Here is a 27,107-nt window from a genome sequence, read left to right on the forward strand (position 1 = left end):
TAATTAGACGTTGTAAATATTAAATCGGTGTAAAAATAATTGCCAAATTCTTTTGTTGTATGTTTTAATACGAATATATTAAATATTTGGTAAAAGTTTATGTATTGACAGGGTAAACGACCCAATTACTATGGGGTATCAATTACTAATTATACTTATTTTTAAAGCATAATGAATATTTAAAAATCAGTTAATATATGTATATGTTATATATCTCTTTTTAAATATTCATTATGCTTTAAGAAGACTATACGTACAAAACTATTAATATTTATTAATATTATAATATTTGTTTGATTTACACAAGTTGAAATTAAAAATGGAAATAATCTTTTGTAAGATGTTTCGGAAATGATTATTTAAAATGGATCTTGAGCATACCTGTGCAAATTTTATTTGAAATGCAAATAAGAAACAACTATTTGAAATAATTTATTTTGCATCTTATTTTCAATACTGCTATTTGAAAAGAAAATCAACGTTGACTCATTTCAAATATTATTCAACAAAGTTGATAATCGCGTTCGCAGTTATAATTTTGAAGAACAATGTTACAATAATTCTCTTGCTCCAATAATTATAAAATAAAATACCATGTTATTTTAAATACATAATATCATTTCAAAAGTGATCACAAGTCTCGAAGTAATTATGAAATAAAATAACTGACTTTCAGATACCGTCTCATTTGAATGAAAGTAAATCAATCACTTATAATTTTAAAGAACAATGTGTACAATTATCTCAAATAATTATAAATAGACAGTGGATCTTTGCTCAAAATAAAGATCTTCTACCTAAATTGCAACAAACTGGAACGAAATAGAAATTTATTTTCTTTCCTAATATGTTTAATAGGTTGAAAATACTATAACAGATTTAAAAATTTTTCTAATGTTCTTACTGTTTTAAATTACACCTACTCGTTTTTATATATTTCAAATGGTGGCGATGTTCAAATAAAATAACATAGATATTATTTAAAATTATATTTCAAATAATTGCAGAAGTGCCCGCGTCTGATCTCGAGATACTGTCTCATTCAAACGAAAGTAAATCAAGTACCATTTCCAGCGCTTCCAAATCGAGTTCACATCCAGGTGTGTCGACGAGAGGCGCGTTTCGAACCAGCAGCAAAACTTTCTGCGGGTATTGTACATTCACGCGCGCGCTCTTTCCTGTTTCATCCACGCGGCGTGCCGAGTCAGTAAGCAGCGTGTCGTCGAGAGGATCATTTCGAGATCCGTAGACTCCACACGCGTTCAGCTCGTCTGTATAATCACCGGCGATCCAAATTGATCCTGGGAAGAGACAGAGTGAACTGTGTCTCTCGAACTGTGACTATCGAAGCATAGATCGCGACCATCTCACCTGGATCGTCGAATTCGGAGCAGGTCCCGGCTGTGTAGTAAATGGCCAAGCGTTTGGAAGGTAAGGCTAACGTTGATGGGAGCATGAGTATGTCACCTGGATTGTACCGAGGATTCCTGAAACAAAGATTGCTTTGTATTAGACGATTTTGCGGTCGATCTTTGCCGAGAAGATCGCGCACTGCGCGGTACCCACGTGGGATTCCCTGTTGATCGGCATGTGCTCTGCATATTCGCGGTAAAAGAATTTTGAAAGATCAATCAAACTTTGCTGGTATCGGATAGAGGATCAAGTGAGATTGTATTGCGTTCCATGTAATTATGTTTTGCAAGCTTTCGACAATTTTTATACACTGCGAATACGTAAAGACCCATACAACTGTCACACGTTCCTCCTTCTGTTTTAGATACTGTGCAATTGTTTACCTCCCTGTGATCGTAATTTGTTGTATTAGACTAGGAAAACTGTAACCGAATTCGTTCATTTTGTGCCTCGAAAATAATTTTTCTAACAATGGTATTATTGACATTACTTATTTTTTAATTTATCTGATCACTAGGCCGCAGAACCTAGTGCAAAAGAATTTTCCAATTTTCTTCATCAACTGCAGCAAACAGGAGTCAAATAGAACAATACAAAAATTATACATCGATGTTCGTATATTCCTTACATCCATCTGTTATTTTAAATTCCATCTATTCGTATTTGTCATAAATGCATAAAACCATCTAACGATTACAATCGTTCTTACTTCGATTAATAGGAATATCAGATTCTGAAAAAAGCACGATCGATTAAATTAAAGTGTGAACAATGGTTGAAGGCGGCATGGTGTGTGTGAATATTTTTAGGGACATAAGGGTGTTAAAGGAATCATGTTTGAATACAATGAGCGAACTGCTCGTGGAGTGTGGAAGTAGTCCACGTGAGTAGCAACTTTTGTACAACTTTTCTTTTGTTTTCATTCACGATTGTGCTCCTTCTATCAAGGAAACATTCTGGGTTCTATCAGTTGTTGAGTTTCAGTGTTCGTGAGCCAATGTGCTTACATTCGAATCTTGGGTTTCCAATGTTTTGTCACATCGAAATTGCAGTTAATTCAATTATAGTTAGGCATTGGATTTTATGCATTCATGACGAAAGATCCGCTATCCAATTATAATACCGACGGTATTCACTATAATTCGTACGAATTCCATCCACTTTTTCTGATTTTTCTTATTTTGCGTAGTTCGAATTATAAAAGTACTTGTACGCTTTTAATCTACAAAAGTCGTGTGAACTCACTAATGTCACGTAGTGTATACGCTAATACTTACGGACGTGTTATGTGCCACATACTTACGTTTATCACTTGAAAATATGTGTTTCACTTTTTACAACCGTATGTACAACACGCAACTGATAAAAACACCGTGTTCAAGTTTGCAATCCATGTCCATAACTATAGGTGAGTATACAAATTACATCGTGTATTTCGTTTTTTATTTCTAAAACCTTCTGAATCTATGCCGAAAGTAGTTTAATTGTTCATCAACAAGTAATAAGATTTGTTAGTAGACTACGGATTTTTATGCAAGATAAAAATTTTCTAAAAAATACCTCGAAACAGGGGTTGGATAGAAAAGAATTTCTCCTATTGATTTTAGCAAGTCGAAGAATATTGTCGTAAATGCATAGTGTAGTCTATTTGCTAGAAAAATTATGTGAAGCCTAAAATTTGAACAAAACACGTAGCGTAACAATTCAGTCACCATTCTTTTGTCAGCCTAATAGAGAATTCGACTGTTTCTAAAATAGAAAATGGACGACAATAGTGACGAGAAGTATCGCGGACTTTCTAGGTCACCCAATATTTTCGAAACTCTGGTTCTGCTTAAAAATCTGAAAATAATTCAAGGGACCAAGGTGACAGCTAATAGTGACCCAGTCGGCTGTGCACATAACGCCGGACCTGAAAGAAAGAAGGGGACCAAGGAAATAATTATGCTGGGGGGAACGCTATTAACGCGAACGATGAAGACTTATTTTAACCAGCGTGCGTTAGGCTATTTCTTTTCTCAGGCAATGCGTCTAAAAATAATGCGGTTGCATTGTTCTAAGGGCACAACGACACGGCAAATTCACGTTTTGGTCGGGCTGTGCTGATCGTTGCACAGTTGCGAGATAATTTCGAACGACTACGGTCACATCCGCCATGTCAGCGTTAACTGCCTTAGCGGGAAATGACGTTCGTGATCTCTTTGTCCGTTTCACGCATGAAATTTGGTTAGAAAGCAGGTTGAAGAGAGTAGGAGGTCGATGAACTTCTAACTCGAATCGTTCTACCTCCGGCCACGATATGTACACTGTTTGCTTCGACTGATTTCAAAGTCTTTCAGCGTCGTCAATATTCCGCGGGCGTCTGCTCCTTTTTGCCGAAGGCTTCCGCTGCTGTTACTACAATTGTTCCATCCCATCAGTTGTTCATAACTAGTGCTATTCACGCAATTGTTGTGTTTGCGCTTTTATGCGCATGTTCGTTTCTTCTCGCTTACAATCAGGTTGCGCGACCGTGTCATATAATTCATTCATAAGAAAAGTGAGAACTCAGAACATATTTATAAAAAAAAATTATAACGATAAATATATAAATTGTGGTGTACTTTATAACCAATGTACATGACAATTAACCCAGCATGTAAATAATAACAAATTATTTCACATTTCTAAGTTGGTTATATACAATAAAGAAAATTGGCAATTTTAGGTAATTTTCAAATGGCTCTACTATTATAGTTTATACGATGGCATATTCGGCAGCAGTTCGAGTAAACACGCGTACCGAACGAATCGTGTTGAAGTAAAACAAAAATTGTATAAAAATCTATGACTTATAAAAGGAATGGTTATTCACGAACAAGCTTGTTTATGACACTGACGTCATAGTTGCAAAACGGCAATAGAAATTCTTCTAGAAGCAATTCTAAAAACCATTCACCGACATTGTTTGTTAAAGAAATACATATTTGCATAATACATTCTACGTTAACACGTTCACTGCTGCATTTACTTTTCGTAGCACATTAAAATGTCTTTAACACATTGACTACTCACTCAGTCAGCGAAATTTACCATAGTGATTACTAGACTGAGGATCTTTATGCACTTAAAGCTTATGAACATTTTTAAAAATGCTGTAATTTAAAATTCGAATAGAATTTAGTATGATTTTTATTTGTTTTGCAGCCTACAAAGGCTGTTCTCATGAAAAATAGAATTTTATTTCACTCCACATTTTTAAAATTTACCTATAAAACTTGGAAATTGCATAAACATCCGCAGTCTAGACTGATTACTCTAACTCTAACCTTGGAAAAAATTTAATATATACCGTCATATTAATTAACTTTGAAGCTACCAATGGGGCCCCGATAACTCCATAACAAACTCATAAAATAACTTAAAAGTGAATTCTTTAAAAGTGAATAACTTTTGTGTTAATCAATATTTTGCAATTTTCGTTTCTTAAATGTCTTCTGGAAACTATAAGAGTTATTATTAAATTTTTGCAAAAAAAATTTTTTTTAGGTATTAACGCTATATGACGCAATAACTGTTTTTTAAAGTTAAGAAGACTTTGAACATTTTCTTCAACTCTCTTCAATCAATTTCTTGTCGCATGTCAAATAATGACAAACAATTTTTATCTCATCATCAGCATTTTCGAAAAAAACATGTTCATATAAATATCGCGTGTAAGAAACTGATGCGTGATCGACGAGTCCTGTATAATCTAAAAAAACTTTTCAGCCTCTCGTTCAGAAGTATCTTCCATAAAAAAGCATCTTCTATAAACAAATTGTACTTTTCGTAATATAAGATAATAATAGATAATATAAATGATAAAAGATAATAATAGATCATATAAGTAGATGTATAATGATGATATCTTTCATTATATAATATAAATTTTAGTTGGTTCACTATGTCAATAAAAATCCTTTTAATCCGGTTACAGTTTTAAAATTCGCTCATTCTCTCTCTCTCTCTCTCTCTCTCTCTCTCTCATTTTTTTTTTCATGGATGCATAGAATCCATAGACTTAGTCAGTAATAACATTATTCTCAGATAGATTAATTATCTAGAGTTGAATGACTAATCTCTTAGGTAGATGCATCTTTAATTATTCGTAAATATTATTAGTAAAATCGATTAAACGTAAGTTATAAGACAGCAGGTAGTGCCAATAAATCGATGATAGAATTTGCCACGTCTTTCAAGAAATGTGAGAGAACAAGAAAGATAAGATACCTCATGTAAGCAATTATCAAATCTACGTTTACCTACCGCAAACACTGTATCGTACTACGTGAGCTATAAAAATTCATTGTGTTATGTGTCAGAAAACAATCCATTTATGCATGAATAGCCTATTCGCAAAACAGACGATTGAGACAATCGTAGCTTGCAATATTATTACATGATCCGCTTACGCGTGGCTTATAATTATCCCAAATGTTTCAATTAATAAATTTGCATATAACTTTTCAGTCTCATATATCCTGTTTCTTTGTAATATAAAATATTTTTGTTGCTGAATAACAGAAATTCAACTATTTTTGCCCATCTCATTACTGTTACACCCGGATGGTTATCTAGGATTAGGCGAATACAATTGGTTTTATTAAAATATCTGTCGACCGTTTATTCTACTATATACTGCAGAAAAATTTGTACAAACAGTATCTTTTCATGTTGCTTACCAGTTTGAAATGTTTATGTCATTATATTATAGGAAATTTTGATTTGTCTATAGCAATCTACAAAACCGTTTCAGACAAACAATCGTACTCTCAGATTAGTAGCTGTAGTAGTAGATCCTCCTATATCCGAACGCATGACTAAAATTAGTCGTTACTGATTAATGATTAAATAATTAATATTAACCATATTAGTTATTGGTGACTTACAATAAATAAACGACTGTAGTTTCTTCAAATCGAAATGAAATAAAGCAATCCATGAATATTAATCTCTTGAGCTATGATTTATTTTATAGTTACAACGATTATAATATCTTTAGATTATTTTAGAAGAAAAATAAAATTTTCGTCTCTTGTATGTTTATTATTAGACTCCGAATTTTATGCATTTATGACAAAAGAAAAGTTTTAAAAACTTTAGGAGTATTGATGTATTATTTTCGCTATATTAAAATTATTACTGAATCTTTTTACTTTGCATAAAAATCCGGAGTCTACTTATTATAATTTCTAATGGTTAAATATCGACAACAACAAAATTGAAGTTTATTCGTATTTAGAAAAAATTGATTACATATGTATATTTGATAGATTCTGTTCGAATTCTTCGTTTACGACTCCGACTCAATATTATAGTGCAAGAGATTAACGAAAAACTAAGTCATAATTTATTAGAAAATATAAGAACGAACAGAAAGATGAACAGAAAAAGGATCGCCAATCGAATATGTGTTAAGACGTACATATGGTAGCATATTTAACGTATTACGGACCTGGTAAATTGTCAACAGGTGTACGAGTCGAACTGTTCCGATGATATCTTGATCGAAAAGGAAACTGATCCGGCTGCAATGATGGAGATACTCGGTGTGAGGTTCGCACCCCTAAATGTGCCGCTGAAACGACGTCTCGAAACCCTGTCCGTGGCGTTAATGATCATTCTGTTGGGATTCGGGGATCTTATTGGTTATCTTCTCACCGCTTACCTGCTCTTCTACACCGAAAAATTACGCTACTTCACATTGCTTTATTTTGTTTGGATGTACTATGACTGGGAGACGTGCAATCAAGGCGGTCGACGGTAAGTGTTATACAAATGTCATTGTGTCCTCGAGTCGCAAATCCTCCCAAATTTGTATAAATTTTTGTCGAAGAACCTTCATTTCATGGTTGTAAGTACAGTATTATTTCCGTAACTGTCGCAAAGGTCTCTATCGAAACTGTCAAAATTGTATCCCCACCACTGGGTGGATCCTCCTTGGAACCAATCATGTGGTAAACACGTTCGATGACCGAGCCAGCGAAAGGTCGAGTATCGGTAAAACTCACACTAATAAAAGCGTAGCAGAAGATTACAACTTTTTAAATTTTGTATTATTCTTTTCTGTAACTTTTACCATCGTATTCCTCTCGTCTGTCTAATTAAAATGACACCGAATTTGGCATGTGCATCAATTCTAAATATCAAGTCTAAATATACTGACCCTCCTTGTCAAAGGATTAAGATCTTTCAGTCGATACACCATTGCCATCAACCTTGACATTTCAACACAGTTTCTCAATGCCGCCAGAATTTTCCGATAAACCAAATATCGGGTTGACCCATAACTTCGTGCGGGTGTCTGTTAAGTTGACACATGATTGCTATTATTACTGAAGACAGCTAACTTCCACGAGTTGGTCATAAGCTACAGTTAGTTTCATAGGAGGTCTCCAAAGTTGTCGAAACTTTCTTCTTTTACGATAATAGAACAATTACTAGATTGCCGGTTTTAATGCAAAATAAAAATTGCCTGCGTCAATTGCAAGATACAAGTTTTCATTAATTGAAAATAGTGTAACAGCATTTTCAAATTCTTTAAGCGTCTCTACTGTTTTGCATTTGTTTAACCCACTCGTTTTTGCATAATTCCTACAAGAATTGGACGAAATGTAATGAAAAATCATCGAACAATTTAACAAATGTATTAATGAAAAATTTGTTTTCATTTCATTTCATTTCCGCATAGCCAATCTACACGAAGTTATGGATCCAATCCAATACTCGGTAAATCTAACTAGTTATACGAACACTTTTAACTAAATTAATTTAACTTTGAAATTACTTAAATTCATACCTTGGCAACCCAGAAATTTTTAACTTTTTTTTATATAGTCCTGTAGATCTTGACGAGAAAATGCCAAGAATCGAAGTTTTACTTTAAACACGCATAACTTTGGAACCCGTGGATTCCTCGCATTAAAACTTCAATTTTGCGGCAAATGCCAAAAATTCTCGTCAAGATCTACAGGATTATATAAAAAAAGTAAAAAATTTCTAGGTTGCCAAGTTGAAGTTTAACCATGAAATCTTTTAATCAGTCGTACGAATATTGATATTACAATTTGTCTGTTTTAGTCATCGCTGGACGACCTGGTTCAGGAACTGCACCTGGACAAAATATGTTTGTAACTATTTCCCAATAAAGTTGGTGAAAACCGTTGACTTGGATCCCACGAAGAATTATTTATTCTGTAGCTTCCCCCACGGGATTCTGTCGACAGGAATTTTCGGCGCCTTTGGTTCGGATAACCTGGGATGTAAGAAACTATTCCCGGGATTGGAATTCCGTGTGGTTGTTCTCGATCAGCATTTCAGAATTCCCTTCTTCCGCGATTATGTCGCCGCGACTGGTAAATATTGACTATTGCGTATTAATTCATTCAATCTGTTTCAACTTCTTCTAAATTCCTACCGACGGATATACATGTTAACTCCTTGCAATACAGAGTTAGACTTGTTATGAATTTTTCAAACAAAATCTGTTACGTGTACGTGTTGCTTCTTCCTCTTAAATAAAATTCTACCCTTTTATTATGATTGATTGAGCATTAAAGTAAGCGTAGAGGATGAATATAAATTTCCTTTTTCTTGCAAGAAGACATTTAATATAACGCAGTGTGAAGAATAAATTTAATTAAATTCCAATATATTTACAATCGATACACCATGGAAAATATTCCCTCAAAATTTGCTCTTCCACTACTACAGAAAAACAAAAAGAACTGTAACCATTTACTACTATCGATTGAATCTCTATAAAAAAGAAATGATTGCTTGTTTAATCCAATATTCTGAACAGCATCATAACGCCATAATCGACTTTCGCATTGTTTAATATATTATTCGTAGACTACGGATTTTATGCGTTTATGGCAAAAATGAATAGATCAAATGCAAAACAGTAAAATCACATAAAGAATTAAAAAATACCGTCGTATTATTTTCAATCTAATAAAATTATTATAAAAAGAACTTAATGTCTAATGTCTGTACTAACAATGTCTATTTTAAAAAATACGCAGTCTAATTATATTAGCAATAAATTTGGAATTCTTTTTTTGATATTCAACACTTCTGACTTCTACATTACAAAAATGTTTATTCGAACTATCTGAAAACTCAGGTGGTGTGAGCAGCACCGCGAAAAGCCTGAACTATCTATCATCAGTGAAGCCTGAAGAGCCATACACGGGAAGGGGAACAATTCTAATTGTCGGTGGAGCATCAGAATCATTGGAATCTCAACCTCGCACGTATCGCATTCTGGTGAAAAGAAGAAAAGGCTTTGTGAAGATCGCGCTGAAGCATGGGTAAATGTTATCGATGTTCGTCAGATACGAAGTACAATTTACGTATGAATTTTACTTCGTATTGCCATATCTTATTCCTGAACGAGAACAAGTTAGACAATTTACCGAATAATTTCATAAGGGAGTAATCATTTATTCTTTGTAAGAGAACGATAACAAGAGCTTACATAGACACTCCTCAGACACGGTTCGTAAAAAGACTGCGTTCACCGCGTTCGGCGTCGACCAACGTTATACAGTGATTTCTCTATATATGTCGTCAAGGCCTGGATGATAAACGTCGCGGAATTATCCCCACTACCGCAGGAAATACCCCATGAGGGGTTACGAAGCTCGACATGCCTCAGACGCCGAGGAGTGTAAACATAACACGGCTCGGGTATGTCTCCTGGACGATACACGACGCCGGCAAGTACCGTGTAGATGACATATATCGAGAACTCACTGTAGTAAGGCACTCGACCCTTAGAACTTGAATAGCGACTGTAAGGCGCCACTAAAAATTGCTGTATCATTATTCAAAATATTCTTTACATTATTAAATTTGTTCGTATGCAATAAATTTCCTAACACTTCAGTATTGTACGAGTAAATTGCACCGTTTTCATATGTATAACATAAAAATATATATATATACAAGCGAAATATTCTAGGTCGGAAGAAATTTTTCGTTTTGGAGTTAAAATAGCTTCGAGTGCAAATGGTTAATATTGTTTTATTCCTTTTATTAGCCTCTTTTAAAAAGATGCATGGGGTGTCGTGGTCGTGAAGGATGTAATGAATGGTTTTATGCAATTGTGACAAAAATAAGCAGATGCAATTTGAAAAAATAGGAAGACTAAATGGATGTAGGAGTATATTATTTTCAGGCTAAAAAAAGGAAGATATTTCGACAAAAATTTGTATTTTGCATAAATATCCGCGGTCTAGCAATAAACATTCAAGGACCTATTAATGATTCATCGATTCTCTGTTTGCAGATCTCCTCTGGTACCGGTGTTCTCGTTCGGAGAGACGGACATATACAATCAACTGTACGGTAGCGAAGGCTCGACCTTGAGGAGAGCGCAAAATTACATTCGCAAAAAAATCGGGTTAGCGCCAATCATACTGATGGGTCGAGGATTTTTCCAGTACTCGTTCGGAATCATTGCTCAACGGAAACCAATCACCGTTGTCGGTAAATATGCTGATTTAACGTCGGATAGAACAAATACGTTATTCCCATCTGAATATTCCAAGTACATAGTTATACATTCTTGCTATAGTCGCATCTTTATGCACATCTTTTATTTGCAATTATACATAGTTTAAAAATTAGTTACTGCTCTGTTACTTAGATAAAAAAAAAATGTTTCGAACGAAAAATGATCAGCAAAACATTTCTGCACTAGAAATTTAATTTAACGAATAATTTTGTTGTCCGCTACTAAAAGGCTACCAATAGGATAATGTTCCTGATTCATAATAAGCCTACTGAAACAGTCACGACATATAAATTAAGTAGAATAACAGTAATAAAATATTAATAACAAAAATAATTTTTAATAGAAGTATCTTCTTTTTAGCGAAGATTTAAAATTCTTCGAAATAGCCTGCGCTTGACTAGTTTACAGAGGAATAAGTATTACTGGAAAAAGAAATGCAAAACTCTTCTGATATTCTCTCTGTTTATTTTTTCCAGTTGGCAGTCCCGTAGAGGTACCAAAAATTCCTGAACCGACTGCAGAGCATATCGACAAGTATCACGAAATGTTCATTACGCGTCTAGTCGAACTGTTCGAGAACAACAAACACAAATACGTGGAGAATGCGGACTCGGTGAACCTCGAGTTGTTGTGATACGTAATGCCATACGTCAGTGGAGAGAATTCCACGGAATTGTTGAAAACATAGATTTAAGAAATTTCTAACCGTGTTTCCGGTGACTGTACAAAAAAGTGGTGAGAGTGATAACAACTTTTATAGAACTCCTTTTCTTTAGACCGTGCATTTCCCTGTGGTGATTTAATGGAAAATGTAATGTTAAGATGTTGAATAGTAATTACATGTTGATTAAATTGTTAAAGAGTTTTCTTCATGACGACGACCTGAAACGAGACTTGCTCAAACGCAGTTAAAAATGTTGCTAGGATGTGGAGAAGTTGTGCATTTGTTTAAAAAAGACACGCAAGGAGAGGTCGAGTAGGTCAGACTTAAAAATGGTTTTTGATACAAAGGATCTTTTACAAACTTTCGTTGAACATGATCAGAATAGAACACGCTTCATGAAGTATACCTCGATGACCGGCACCAGCAATATCGCAAGAATCAAGATGAACGTGAACAAAATGATCACGCGTAAAACCTGAAAGAGAAATACTGGTTTTATTATAATAATTCGCAACTATTCGTTTCTTTCTACTGTGTCTCTCGATGTACCTTGTCCTGCCATTGCTTGTTCGTGATACAGTCGCGAAATTTCATACGCGAAAAGTGCACTGTACTGTACAACGGTATCCACGTGTTCGGCATTTGACGGTAGAGAAACGTGTCCAGATGTTTTCGGAAAAGGAAGGACCTTCTGTTAACCAAGTCCCTCATCTGCAAATTGTCTGGCATGTAACAGTTTCGAGTGGGTAAACCACACTGGCGGTTCAGAAAGATCAAATTCTTTCCATTTAATTTAACGAAAGATTCAGCCGCATAGAATATCAAGGCGAAACGATTTTAAAAAATTGTAACATTTAGAATAATTATAACAATTTATAGAGAAATTAATTATACCGTAGTAGACGATAGTAAATAAACATATTTTGTCGACACAAAATTTCTATTATTGCACGTCCTATTTTGTTCAAATTTTATGAAAATATTCTGCTTAAATTGCTCTACAATCTAGCTTACGATTTTTGTTTTTGGTATCGTAAATATTTAATCTTTACAAGTTGATTTAGTAAAAACAGGTTTCTTGGTTTTAATCTGCTGCCATTTCTGTAATAATTGAACACTTCGAAAAGTAGTATACTATGTTCTAAATAATATATTTCTGTTCGTAAATCAACCGAAATTTTGCATTTCCGATGTTTTAATTCTTTGCAATAATCGTAGCTAGGAAATAATGTTCCACGAATTGAAGTTTTGAAACGATTAAACAATTTCACCATTCTGTAATAACTTGAGTTTCAAAAATAGTACCATAAAACTGCAAGTTACGTTGTTATATGTCAACGTAGCTAGAATTTTTCATCATGTAATTATCTCTGAAAAGAATTTGGAAACTAATTATTTTTATACATCTTATGATGGTCTGCCCATTAAAACATAAGTGTACCTACTTTTTCCATAATTCCTACTTGCATTCCTATAATTTCAAAGAATAATGGAAGGTGCCAAATATTACAAATTTCCAAGAATGATTATTAAAGAATTATATGGAGAAGGTTATTCAAATTTACAGTATCTGTGAACCTTAAATATGTCTTGTATTTTCTAGGTCATGTAATTATTCCAAGAACTATTATGGTTTCTTATTCATTATTTCTGTTGGCCTCGTACAAACTGTAACGGAATTACCATTTTCCTTCATTCAATGTTATTCATTATTCAAACTGAACCTACATAAAATATAATACGGTGAACAGACTCGAAAACTGATCGAGATAGTTCTGAAAAAATTCTTGAAACAAGATTATGCATTTTTTACTTGAGGAAATAATCAATAAAGTGAACTATTCATGTTCTGTACTTTCAAATGATCTGTACACAACTGATAAAATCACAAAAAAATTAATATTCAGTATAAGATGAGATCGACAATTATCATATCAGATGTAATCGAATTATCTTACCTCGACATAATTGTACATAGCTAAATCGCATATCGCGTGAGCATCGTCGCATCTTAATTCGGAGAACATCGGTAGGACCTTGCTGAAGTCCGAATCGTAACGATCCATTAGTTCGTCTAACAATAAAATATCCTCGAAACCCTAATTATTAAACGTATAATTATTACAAAATTTATTTGTGCTATAGACTCTATCGCAATAAAATATTTAAAAAATGTTAGACCGAGTCATGAGATTTCATATCGAAATAGAATATTCGACATATTGTTTTAATTACAAAATGTAAAATAGGAATAAAAAGAGAACGGAAACAAATGATATCTTTTACTCGACCAAACAATTGACTAAAGGTTCGTGCAATTATTAATATTTTCAATATTTCGGTGAAATGTTTCAGTTTTTATACAACAAGCACAGAATGTTAAAAACAACTCACAGCGTTCATTCCCTGAGCATAGAAAGGCACCATAGCATGAGCGGCGTCACCAACAAGAAGTGCAGTCTTCCCAACATGATAAGGTCTGCACTATAATTATATTCAACTAATTCAACAATGTTCTATACGGAAACATTCAATAATATTCTCGAACGGTTAATTTTTAGAATCAAATATAAAGTTCTGTAACACTGACCTTGATAGAAATCAATGTTTTCGGTTCCCTGTCGAAGTAGTCTTTTACCAACTTCTGTTTACCAATCAAACGCAGAAGGTCTGGAAATTGTTTTTCGTAAAAATCCAGAAGGTCTTGCGGCGTCTTCAGTTTGTCTAGGGTTGAGAAAGGTGCAAATATGTTTCCGGTAAAAGTGCAGTCTTCGTTGGGCAGGGCGATCATCATGAACTCCCCACGCGGCCAAATATGAAGGTGATCGCCGCTCATCGCATACTTGAAGACAATTATTACACTTCAAACTAGTTTCTTAATTTTATGTTACTATCGTATATTATTTCTATGGCACAATATTAGGTTCGTGCAAAGTGTATCTCGATTTAAACTAAACTTTATTACACGTCAGAAGAATTATTTTAAAGAGCAGATTGATTAAGCAATAAATAGACTTCAGAATGATACAGAACAAGCGATATAAACAATAGGAATTATTAGAAAAAATTTCGCCATTATTTGTCCACCAACCTAATACTTACACGATTATTAATGTATTAATCAATTGACTTATATTATCAAATAATATATAGAAAACGTTCAACTGCAAAAAAATAATGACCGCTACATTGAAACCCGTGAAATTATCTAGGAAGTACAGTGAAGTGAATAATCGAAGTTTTACAAAAGATAAAAATTACAATAATTCTATTTACATATTGTTCGGTATATAATTTTGTGTACCTTGTTTTCCTTATCAGCTGGGACAAACAGCTCGACGTAGCCGTGCTCTATATACGTCTGATTACAATTAAACAACGGTCTCTTCATCATCATTTTCCTGACTGTCGAGTACGCACCGTCTGCGCCAAGTATTAAGTCGGCCTCTACTTCTTCTATCCTCTCAGACTTCGTACTAAAACATACAGGGTGTCTCAAAAATGTTGTATTTCCTCGAAGAGGGTGATTCCCATGGTCATTTGAAATAACTTTTTCCGTTACGAAAATGTTCTCCAGTTCGGCGACGGGTCCCGCTGAGCGTGGCGTCGGCATTGGCCGAGACGAAATTCGCCTGCTGGAGCTGCGCTCTGGTTGGTCCGTGTTTTTCGTTAATAACTCCTTAACAAAGCCGCGGGAAACATTTTCGTAAAGGAAAAAGTTATTTCGAATGACCTTAGGAATCACCCTTTTCAAGGAAATACAACATTTTCGGGACACCCTGTATAGTGATTGTAATACTGTCGCACCATAACGTTAATTTTAATGAAAGGACTCTTACTCGAAGATCTTCAGTATTCCATTGTCAAGGTCGGCGTCTATCAGCTTCTTGTTGAAAAGCAGCTGCACTTCGGAATACTTTTCTGCGGCTGTTTCAGAAATCAATGAAAACAGCTCTTTAATAATAATTCAGAAAAATGCTTCTCCTTCTTGAATAAATCTATTGGAAAACATCATGTTAATATTCTTCAATTCTTGCAGCTTTCACTGTTTCACACTTCACCGACGAATAAACTATGAATTTACATTTTAAATTGATAAATTTACTTATAAATCCACACTTTAAAGAAACGCATGTTACAACAAAAACAGATAGAAGTGAGTAAAGGTTGAAATAGAACGAAGCTGTTCATAATATTGAACGCATCACATAAACATCAGTATGCGTTATTGTCTGTTTTTCTATTATAATCGCTCTGAAACTTATTCAAACAGACATCTATTGCTTGCAATTCGTTGTCAGTGTGATCATCAAAATAAGTCGAATACAAATCATTTTATGGATCATATTATAATGGAATAACGCAGTGAATATTTCCACCACTGCAACTTTAAACAACAGCAATTATCTTGTCAATTCACCTTTTCAAGTCGTACGTTTATGCTATTTAACGTTCGCGGGATTTATAACATTTCTAGATCATTTTTCGCTGCTCTCGGCTTTCCGTTGATGAAATTCAACTGAAAGTTTACAGGGAAACGTTCTCTCAAAATTAGAAAATTGTATATTTAGGGTAAGGGACCCAATTACTGTATCTATATTAACTATACTTATTTTCAATTACTTTTCATATAACATGTATATATTGACTGATTTTAATTTAAAAAATTTAATATCTCTTCTTTAATATTCGTTATGCCTTAAAAATAAGTATAATTGATATAGGCAGTAATTGGTACCCCCACAGTAATTGCGTCTGTTACCCTATAGATTACAAAAATTAATATATGCTGCGTAGATGTCTGTCGCGCGAAGTTCCTACGTTTTTCCATTTTTGAATAGGTACCTCGAGAAAAGCTTTCTGAACTCCCCCTAAGTATGCCACGGGAAACAAGTCGGGTGTCGCAGAAAGTATAATGCGTGCCGAGGCGCACGCATCGAATGCACAAAGATCGTAAGATGCACGGGGCGGCATGGCAGTGACAAGAAACGTGACACGCTCGAATTCTTGTGGCTTCACGCGCTACCGCGTCATCGGATATGCGGCCATGCTTTTTTTCAGGTGAAAAGCATCTCGTGTTCGTTCATGTACTTTTAATGCAAGATACAGCAACCGGATCAAAATAACCTGCTGCAAAATCTCGACGGTAATCGATACCGATCAGGAGACGATTTTTTTTAGGGGGCATCGAGCTGCGAGTAGTATAGCTCGAGTAAACGATCACAATGAGAATGTGAAAGCAGACTGGAAACTGCAGTCGGACACCAAGGATGGAAAGAATTGTGGAAGTTGACAAGTTGACTCTTCATTCGTGTTTGCTATCACCTGTCAGTAATTTTTCACTTGTTTCTTAATTCAACAAATAATTCTTTCACTTTACATACATAAACTAATTGTGGCAACACTTTTGTTATGTCAACTGTATTTGTTTTATGTTACGTCTCCCTGAATGTCTACGATTGAAAAGTCACTCATAAATAATAAGATTCGTTTATACTATTTGTTGTGTTGTTGTTCCTAGTGAACTTTCTACATAATAATAAAATAAATTGAAATAAGCAATTTCAGTCGGCTAGACGTTCCCTACTGTAAAGCATTAATATGTATGACAGATATGTGCCACTTATTATAGTTGTTTGAAAAACGGGAAAATAGGCAACTGCCACCGCACAGTTGTGTTGACATCTCGGACAGGCTAATGTTTGCCAGTGACATGACCATTGTAATTTTCATGTCAAACGTGAACGTTATTCAATGCCATGTCTGCAATTAACTCTTGGGGTTCACAGAAAAGATGAAGATAATAATAATGGAACAAAAATAAATAATGGAACAACTATGTACATTTTAAATTATTATGTAATTTACACCGTTAGTATGAACAATTTTAAAAATGACATATCGAGAAATAAACGAGGTTTAAATTTATAGAATAATATTTGTAAAATATAAAGTACCGTTTCAAACTCAGCATTATTATTATTTGCAAACATTGTGTTTTAAATGTACAATGTAGAAGAGAGTCTGGAATTGCAGTAGTTATGCCATTGTTTCGCTGAAAATATAATACTTTTTGAGTCGGCCTTCTCGCAAAAGCTTCGACAAGGCTTTTGAAAAGCTAATTGGTTTATTCTCAGACAATCATTGGGCGACTTGTTATCGTGGATTGATAATATTTTATGCGAAGAAGTGTTGATTTTTCAAGCATTATACATATACAGATAAACCCCAACACTATGATAGTTATATGAGGCAAAAGAGGTGTTCACTTACCATTTAACAGGACCACATTTAGGTATCGTCTGCTCACAGAATAGATACACTGCAAGACGAATGCTCGTGTTAAGAAGAAACGTACAGCATGTTGCAGCCAAAATTGTATACTATTGTCTATTTAGAATTATATCGTATGTTTTACTATGAAGGGCGACCGGGGTCGAAAATAACAATTTGAGTTTATGTAAGGTTGTGGTCTAAGATTACAAATTCTCTCTAACTACATACTTGAGAGCGTTAAATGACGATCAGTTTTACATCTAAAAAGATCAAATTAAAAATTGCCAGATGATTGAAATAACAATATATATATACATTGGGACAGTATTTTTGTATAATATTGGATTGGAACGAAAGTTCCAAGCATTTAAAGAATTAAAAAAATAAAGAATTCTATTCTTCTATTCTATTCTATTCTTTTTAAAGAATTTAAAAATTCTGTTATGTTATATTCATCTCACATGTTTTTTCACAAATTTATAGAATTTTTATTTTGTATAAAAATCAGCGGTCCACTAATACTACAGTGTGTATTCGTTTCTTTAGCAAACTCTAGTATAAACGCGATAAAGGTAGTAAGATGCGACATACGTTTCCCTTGACGCTATCATAAAGGATTTCCTTCAAGGTGCCATCTCTGTTGTGCAGCATTCTTCCACGCATGGCGATTCCATGTTGATCCACCACAGCTTCTTCAAGATCAACAGCTCTCAAAGCTTCGCGGCCTCTCGCCGACAGAGCTAAGTCAATGCTTTGACCTCTGTGATCCTCCTGTCTAATATCTACAAAAACGTTAATTCACTTTCTCTTTATGCAAATTACAAACGTCAATTGTTTCAAACAGTTTTACATTTTTAATTCTTCTACGACTTGGACGATGATTGAACATGAATAGATTTTATGCATTTCTGACAAAAGCGAGTAGGTGCAATTTAAAACAATAAGAAGATTGAAAGAATTCAAGAATATACTATTTTCGACACGTTCAAATTACTAATAAGGAAAATCAATTTGTACTTAGCTTGTGTAGACTGAAATTGCAGAGCTCAGTGGACGAACATTAGGGTGGCTCTTATTTGCGACTTTTGAATTTTTGTTACGGCACCCCCAAGATTGTTCCAATTAATAAAAACAAAATCTGTGCAAAGTTTGAGCACCGTCGGATAACGCGACTGTGTCGTAAAAATAATTTGCAATTAAAAGAAAGTAAGTCCCGCAATTTAAAAAAAATTCACATTTTGCGTTAACTTTTATTGATAAAAAATATTGAAAACACACTTTAGTTTTCAAATTTCAGACAAAATTTTTTAATTTGACAATTTTTTCAAAACTCGTTTGTTTTACGAAAAAAGGTAATACGACATAAAAGACGTAGCCTGTCCAGATCTACAGGTTTTGTTCAACATATTTTTCGACACAGTCAATAATTTAGAAGATTTCGAGAAAAACAATTGTATGAGTATTTAATTAATTATTTTAATGTTTAAGAACCAAGGGGCACTTTGCACCGAATTTTTTTGTTCATTGGAACAATCCTGGAGGGTGCCGTAGCAAAAATTTTCTTCAAGAGTAAATAAGAGCCTCCCTAATGAACATGTTAAGTAACAATTCAGTGAATTTGAGAAGATCAGCTAATAGGACGTATAACATGTTCTACCACCCGGAAATCTCCATATTTTTAAAAAAATGTCACTTAACATCCTGTAAGCTCTTCAATTGAATCAGTAAGCAAAGAAATTATTCGCTCACTCGATGAAAATTTGCGACAGAAAGGTAACCAAATTAATAATGCAATTTATTCTCTAAATACTCACCTGCACGATATTCATAGACGCATACGGAGAGTCCTCGCTTTGCAAAGAAACAGGCAGCCAGTGCTCCAACCTAAAACGTCGAATCCTGCTATTAAATTTCACCGAGAATCTTGGATAAACGACCGACAAGAATTTTTATCGATCTTCCTGTGTACAAGTGATACATTGAAAAAAAATTGCCACACACCAAACCACCCCCAACGATGGCGACTCGCGGCTTTCGATCGACAACTGTCATGTTATTCCGTCCTGCACCGAAGCCACTGACCAACTACCTGTCTTAACATGATCCACAGGCTAGTTTATCTGTGGGGTGAGTCACTTGACACTAACTCGGCATATCGCTATGTCGATTTCGACGGAACCGGATTTCTTAAAGATTGTTCGACGAATAAGAAAATATTTTCAATTCATTGATTATCTCAATTTATCACGCAAACAGAAAGTAATTTAGTTTCGAATGAAAAAACGAGATAACACAATTTTATTAAATCGTTAAAATATAATACTATTTATGTTAGGCGCAAGATTAGTGACGCCTAGACTGCGGATTTTTATGCAAAATAAAAATGTTATCTTGCAATCATTTTAATGGGCATAAAAATGGTGTAACGACATTATTCAATTCTTTTAATGACTTTATTTAATGTCTTATTGCTTCATAAATGCGTACAATCCGTAGTCTACGTTTTATCATTAATACCATCCTCGGGGCACAGATCTCAAAAGAAATGCCTGAAATATACAGGGAAGCAATATACGTTCAATAAACATTCATATGAGCAAGTAGCTTTTTTTTCCAAATCAACAGCTAATTTTTCGGTCTGGACCAGTGTGCGCCGTAACGTCGGATGGTTAAAGTTCCCTACACATAAAAGTCAAATGGCGTAAGATCGAATGAAGTCTCCGGTATTATCTCTCCTAGAGCTATTTATCTCTGTGGAAAAAAAAATCATTTAGCCAATGACTAACACTTCTTGCGCAATGTTTATTCATCGATTATTTTTTTATTACTTTTGTAATTGATTAAGGAAAGTAATTATCATCATTATAATCATTAATCAGTACTCTGTAATCGCGGAATGAATGATTAATTTATCTTTTACTAAAATTAACGCTACATGTAACTATACATATATACAATATTGAATTAGTATTATTACAACTACGGTAATATAAAATTTTTCAGTTAATCATAATCATTGCAAGGAACACAAGCCAAATGGGAATGTATTTCCTCTTCTAATAATTTCAAGAAGTTGAAAATAATATATTGATCTTTTCAAATGCTTTCAATCTTGCAAATTTTTTATATTTAATCAACTGATTTTTGTCATCAATGCATAACATTCACACGCAATATTAATCAGATTACTTTTTGACCAAGTATGTCCAGCTGCATCCACAGGTTCTGAAAATTTGATAAACTACATTTAATATTCGTTTCTATCGAAATGGTAAATAGAAGCATAGTGAGTTTGTAAAATTTCATTTAAATCCACAAATTTTTATATTATTTACATTTACACATCAAATAATTATTAGCATGAGTGGGGCCGCATCAACCCCTGTAGTTCACTTAAGGGTCATATACACTTGTAAATACTTAAATAATCGGTTTGTTTCAGAATTTTCAGAACCCCCCCCCCCCCTATTCCGAAAAATGAGACCCTGGACTGTAGGATCGTGATAGGACCCCCCACCGTCAGCACGAATCGCGACGCCACTATCTGGGTTAGACACTGCACTATAGCTTCGTGACGTCACTCAGATTCTGACTATAGCATCTCCCTCACTATCTTTTCCACAGTTCTCTCGATCTGGTAACGCTTCTCCTCTCTTAAGACGGTTTCTCGTGTAAAGCAGAAAGGTCGACGAATATCTTACCTTTTTTTTTCTAGGAAACTACTAGCTATAGAAATGTATTATTTTATAGGTACAAAAATATATCCAAAAACTTTTGATGTAATAATGATAAAAAGACGAATAAAATTTATTTTAAAGTTGCGCACAATTGTTGTTATCCTCTTCGGCAGTGCAACCATTGGTGTGCAGTGTAGGACTTGTATCAATCTGGAATCCGACGAACCCTTAAGGGCCGTCTCCGCGATAAGGTAGAGTGACCACGTTACCGATAAAATTAGGCGAAAAATGGTTTCACGTGCCTCAACTTTTCGTCTTTATATGAGAATATTTTTCGTTGGGAAAGGGCTCACTCGAAAGAGGAAGGTTCAATGCAGCGGGCTCTGGTCATGAGCTGGCGAGATTATGGCAGATATTTGGTAATATAAGTGTTGGAAGTAGGTCAAAAATTTTTGTGCCACTACTAGCTTCCAGGTAGTGAGATTCTAAAGATGCATCCATGAGGAATTATTCAACTTTATTTCTTTGGCCATACACCGTTATAAAAATGACTATAAATTTGGATAGATCCACTCTTGTTATTTTTATAAAGTAATGTAAAATAGTCACTTCGAGTGTTCCGTTAACCGTTTGCAGTCGAGAACTATTTCAACTATATTTCTGGTATAAATTGTATATTTTTGTGGTATAAAGCGAACTTACGTGCTAAAAAGTTAGGTAAAAATATTAAGTAAAACATACTGTGTTCAATGAAATTATTTTATTGTTTCAGACAATAATAATATGGTTTAACTTTTGTTTTTGATCGCGCTGCATGTACTGACACCGAATACTGCGTGCAATTAATGTGAGAGGGGAAGCGAAAGAATAACGGTAAATATAATTGGTGTTGTGCGCTGATTTGCAAACTGTTTGTTAGTATTACTACAATTTAAATTTCGACGTACATAACGAAAATATGTTTGCCGTCTTAGAGGCGACATTCGACCTGTAAGTGAGAGTATGATGCCGCTTGTATGCCGTCATTCGACCGCAAAGGGTTAAAAGATACGAATGTTGTCCCTAATTCCCATACGACTCGTCACACTGTGCGACGTTAACACTAGAACTACCGAACCAGTCAAGATGACTGGTGGATGATTTCTTCTTTCACGATTACTGAAACTATGAAAACGTTTTCACGAGAAATTGTGTTTAATATATCTCTTCTTTGGAGTACAAGTTACCAGAAAGATCGTATGAAATCTGAGAAAATTCAATCTTGCTGTTATTACAAAGGGATCAGTCTATGTCACGTTTAGGGCTCGGTAATTCTAGTGTCAACACATCCTGCGCGGGAAGCGACTAAAGTCGTTTTTCACGGACTATTGATGGATTATTGTTATCGATGGGTTTTTGTGATGTTTTTACAATCAAATCGGATGGACACGCGTTGCAAGAATGAATGCAACACGCGGTAAGGCTTTGGCGGCAAAGTGCCCGCGCAAGATGTGTTAAGAATGTCTCCGCAGTTGAAACGATTAGCAATTTCTATTAGGTCCAATAAGGACAACGTTGATATCGAAGAAGTAGGTTCGAGTACATGTTGAGAAATAAATTGACGCGTATTCAGCCACGTGGTCGCGACGAAATCGTGAAGAGGTTTCGCGTTGCTGGCCGGTGGAGCGGGCCCGCTGGAGGTTGCCACGGGGATGAAAAGTGCGGGGTCTGCGTACGAACCACCAACGGTGATGATCGCGATGATCGTGACGCGTGGCGTGGCCGTCGTGGTCGCGGCGCTGTCCGAAAAATCAAAAATAGCCGGTGTGCCAGTCAGTGCGGCGATGTCGACGGCGAACGACGTTTCGGCGGAACGGTTCGGCCGGTGGTGGTGGTGCTGGCGGAGACGAAGGAGGAGTACTACCTGCGGACCAACGATGCTGACGGGATACACGAAGACGATCGTCCTCCTCGGTGTACTCGCGGTGTTATGCGCCCTCCTGGGCACCGCGGACGCCGTCGCGAGAACGAGACCGGACGAGCCCCGAGCCAAAGGCCACAAGGACGCCGAACCTGTCATCGAGGAAGTCAACGCGAAACAGCTCGAGCGGCTCCTCAACGAGAAGGATTTTGTTGCCGTGTACTGGTGTAAGTGAGACTCGGAAGCTCTTCTGAATGTCCTTGGGAGATTTTCACCCTCATTACCAGGAAGTAATTGATCCGGACAGGGAACTGGAAAATTTGGTGGTAGCGAAGTCGATGACGGAGTCCTCTAGGATCTTAGGGGTGTACAGGCCTTCATGTTTCTCTATTATGAATTCACGAGGACGATCGTTTTCTATGCGATAACTGTCTCTTGGACTTCGTACGTTTTTCTAATTGTCGTTTATATAACGGTCGTACATTGTTCCGTAAGTCATTGGAAAGTACTTTATAGGGATGTTTACTATCGAATGGTATAATATATTAACCGTTTGCACTCGACGCTATTTTCATTCTGAAACTAAATTTTTCTTCCGTCTTAGAATATTTTCATTTGATTCATACGAATCTGATCCGATTTCCACATATAATATTTAAATGTTTAGTAATCTGTTAAATACAAATTTTGTAAAATTTCTCGTAATTTCTTTGGAATAATACCACAATAATTTCTAGTGGTGCTTCAGAGTCACCACTCGAGTGCAAAGGGTTAAACTTGGTTTAACAAATATTTGTCCATGCTGTGAATAGCACTGTCATTTATGAAGTATTCAAGGGCAACTGTGACCACCATGTAACGACAGAAGCGTGAAGCCTACGCGCACGCTATAACCGTAGACCACGTGCTATACCTGCACATATTCCTTCCCGTAAAGAACCATCCCAACGATTTTCCATTGTACAACAACCTACAAACACTGCAGAACGAAAATTGTGTCCACGGGTAGAACCATGATCATTTTTAACGCGATTAAGTTTTCTTGATCTTTCTCGCGTAGAAAGTTGGATCCGACCGTCTCGAATGATAGTTTCAAAAAAGAAACTCGGTGCACCAATGCATCGGGTCTTCAGACCGTAGTCCAAAAATATTTCTTATACTGAAGTGACTTCGGGGAATGAAGACCAACGCGACGTCCGCCGACACGTGGCAGAGCCTCGCTCTTACATAACTCATCTGCAGTAAGTCCTTTGGTCCTCGTTTGGCCACCGGATACTTCAAGAGTCCTCTGTCACTCTCTCTCTCTCTCCTCTCTCTCTCTCTCTCTCTCTCTCTCTCTCTTTCTCTTGCATTCCTCTCAGTTCACCGACTCTGTGCGACCCTTCACACCTCTGTCTATCTTTCACTGTCTAAAAATGCCATTGCAACTTGGACGTCGATTACCAATTCAGCTCTCGATTTCTCGAATTTCTTCTCGATTGCAATACAAGTTCTTTTCTACGACTGTGTTATTTAGTTCCTCACTAACTGGACTATTTAATCGTTCATTCTTATGAAAAGAGGAAATCTCAATCACAGAATAATCATCGTTTTGTTGAAAGTTATTTCTGTATCAGGAATGCCATTCGATGATCTACTGGATCGGGAATAATTGATCTTGGAATTGTTACTTAACACTAAACCCACCGTGCTAAAAGCGGTAAAAGCGACTGGCGCGTATGCTCCAAAAAATGAGAAAATTCATATAAATTTTGCAGCACTTTTCGGGGCAATGCGTAATTTCAATAACCGTAGAATACCCAGGAGATTTAGTGTTAATATTCGTGGACGATGAAGGAGTTAGTTTGTAATTATTGTGGAGTCGATACGCTGATTCCCCCGTTAGGCTGCTGGCATGGTGTGCCGTTTAAAAATACTAACACATAAACTTCGACTGTTTCGCATTCGCCCCGATATATTTATTCTTTAACTTATTCGAGGCCGCGTTACGCTTTCTTCGACGCCCGTAGAATTTTCTTGGCCCGTGACGGGCTGCTTCTACCCTCCCCCCGTTCTCCTTCGGCGACGTCTTCGTCTTCTTCTGGTTGTTCAACGTCGCCGAATTATATAATCCGTGGCTGTGCCGTAGTGGGTGTCGATGAAAGCCAGAATTGCAGAACAGGACTCGTCATTGAGATCGTTTTCTGTGCAACGGCGACGAGTGAGACGTCAATATGAGAACGGTTTAATGTACCAAGGCGAAGACGCAGGTTCACCTGTTATAAATAAATCCTCCGGCAAGAGATTGACGCTTCTGTTTCACGTTCACGTCGCCCCGAGCATCTTTCCGCGAGCTTGTTTCGATCGAAATCGTAGAAAGATCGAAATTTCTTCGGGCTTCGCGCTTTCGAGGTAATCGGCCATGTTACGGCGTGCAATTAAATATTCTATCTTGCGGATCTAGAGCGAAAATAAACGTGCCCGATGCGGTGCAGATTGTTTCGGATTACGCATGAAACTCGCAGAAATAATATTGTTTTCGAGTTACACTCGGTCGTCTATTTCAAGATGTTTCATAAATTACTCCGTGCGTGATGGTTGCTTCATAAACACACGCGTTTTGCTGCAATTGTTCAGGTGTCGCTGAAATTTGCGGACACGACGTTGGAAAATCACAATTCTCTTATCGTTTATGTAAGCTGCATCTTTCGTTAAACATTCCAACATCGTAATCCATATTTTTATCGTAAGAACGCTCCCTCTGACTTTTGAAAAGTCTGAAAAGTCTTTCAATTCCGTGAATTGTTATTATTGCGTTAACATTCATCTGGGATAGTCGATACGGTAATCAAATATCGATTGAACAGATTTTTCTTTGCTTCGGGGTGAATGTTGACGTCGGCGAAATGCCCTCAACATAATTGGTAATATACACGTCATGCGCACGGTTGCACTCACATGACAATTAACAGGTATTAAATTCACTCCTTTTGCCAAGTGGCCAGTCCACTCAGTAGGACAAGCCGTCTCTAGGCAGACATAAGACATCGGGACCGTCTGCGGGGATATATTAATGGTCGCAAGAGATCGATATAATTCTACGATGGTCTACGTCATTCTTTCCTGCGAAATTCATTGTCTGGGACATTAACGGCGTAAACAGACCCGCGACTCGGGCCTGGACATTTCACCAACAATCGTTTCTTAAGATAACTCTAGAAAAACTAAAAAAGCTGTCTCGAGCCCTTTGATTAAAAGATGCCATGCATACGAGAATACCTGAAGTATGCAAGAATTGTTCTTCATTTATCAAATACACAGCGTTGAGTCACGTAACCGTAAAAAATGTTTAAAAGAAAAATCGTTAGACGTCGATCAAAGCAGACAATGTGATTTTTATATTTCACCTTTTTTGTCGAATTAAGAAAACGATCTTGAATGTTTATATTATAATGTACAACATCTGACCTTGCTATTCGAAGAAGTATTGAATGCCCACTAAAAAGTTAATGATCACAATATAATTATATATTCTGAACGCTCAATATTCTTTCAACTCGCAGGGTCAAATATTGCACATTGCGACAACAAGCTCAAGGTCAACGGAATATCTCGAGAAAGAAGCAAAGTGTAAAAGAACTAATTACCAAATTG

At 35.8% G+C, this 27,107-nt stretch overlaps 4 protein-coding genes across 7 annotated transcripts in view; 2 read left to right on the forward strand and 2 right to left on the reverse strand.

Annotated features, from left to right (window-relative positions):
• Nucleotides 1–27,107, reverse strand: part of LOC143353665 (uncharacterized) — a 466,044-nt gene that overhangs the window by 396,694 nt on the left and 42,243 nt on the right. The gene's annotated exons all lie outside the window — the stretch shown is intronic.
• Nucleotides 1,133–11,817, forward strand: LOC143353659 (2-acylglycerol O-acyltransferase 2-A). Its single transcript, XM_076787148.1, has 6 exons — nucleotides 1,133–1,431; nucleotides 6,908–7,197; nucleotides 8,515–8,789; nucleotides 9,563–9,749; nucleotides 10,730–10,929; nucleotides 11,434–11,817. The coding sequence occupies exons 2-6, from the start codon at nucleotides 6,968–6,970 to the stop codon at nucleotides 11,589–11,591; spliced, it is 1,050 nt and encodes a 349-aa protein (XP_076643263.1). The 5' UTR covers nucleotides 1,133–1,431; nucleotides 6,908–6,967; the 3' UTR covers nucleotides 11,592–11,817.
• Cn (Kynurenine 3-monooxygenase cn) lies at nucleotides 11,960–19,972 on the reverse strand. The gene is made up of 11 exons (XM_076787145.1): nucleotides 19,899–19,972; nucleotides 19,712–19,781; nucleotides 18,489–18,679; nucleotides 17,895–17,943; nucleotides 15,461–15,548; nucleotides 14,926–15,097; nucleotides 14,212–14,463; nucleotides 14,016–14,105; nucleotides 13,580–13,720; nucleotides 12,171–12,332; nucleotides 11,960–12,096 (listed from the first exon to the last, which is right to left on the reverse strand). The coding sequence occupies exons 1-11, from the start codon at nucleotides 19,947–19,949 to the stop codon at nucleotides 11,998–12,000; spliced, it is 1,365 nt and encodes a 454-aa protein (XP_076643260.1). The 5' UTR covers nucleotides 19,950–19,972; the 3' UTR covers nucleotides 11,960–11,997.
• The window catches only part of Hlk (hulk), a 59,202-nt gene continuing 55,382 nt past the window's right edge, over nucleotides 23,288–27,107 (forward strand). For all 4 annotated transcript variants that reach the window (XM_076787132.1, XM_076787134.1, XM_076787133.1 and 1 more), the window contains exon 1: nucleotides 23,288–23,701. In XM_076787132.1, coding sequence (XP_076643247.1) covers nucleotides 23,305–23,701 — 397 coding nt within the window. In that variant the 5' untranslated portion in view covers nucleotides 23,288–23,304. The remainder of the gene's footprint in view (nucleotides 23,702–27,107) is intronic.

This window comes from Halictus rubicundus, chromosome 4 (assembly GCF_050948215.1).
Source record: "Halictus rubicundus isolate RS-2024b chromosome 4, iyHalRubi1_principal, whole genome shotgun sequence".
Taxonomy (NCBI): Eukaryota; Metazoa; Arthropoda; class Insecta; order Hymenoptera; family Halictidae; genus Halictus; species Halictus rubicundus.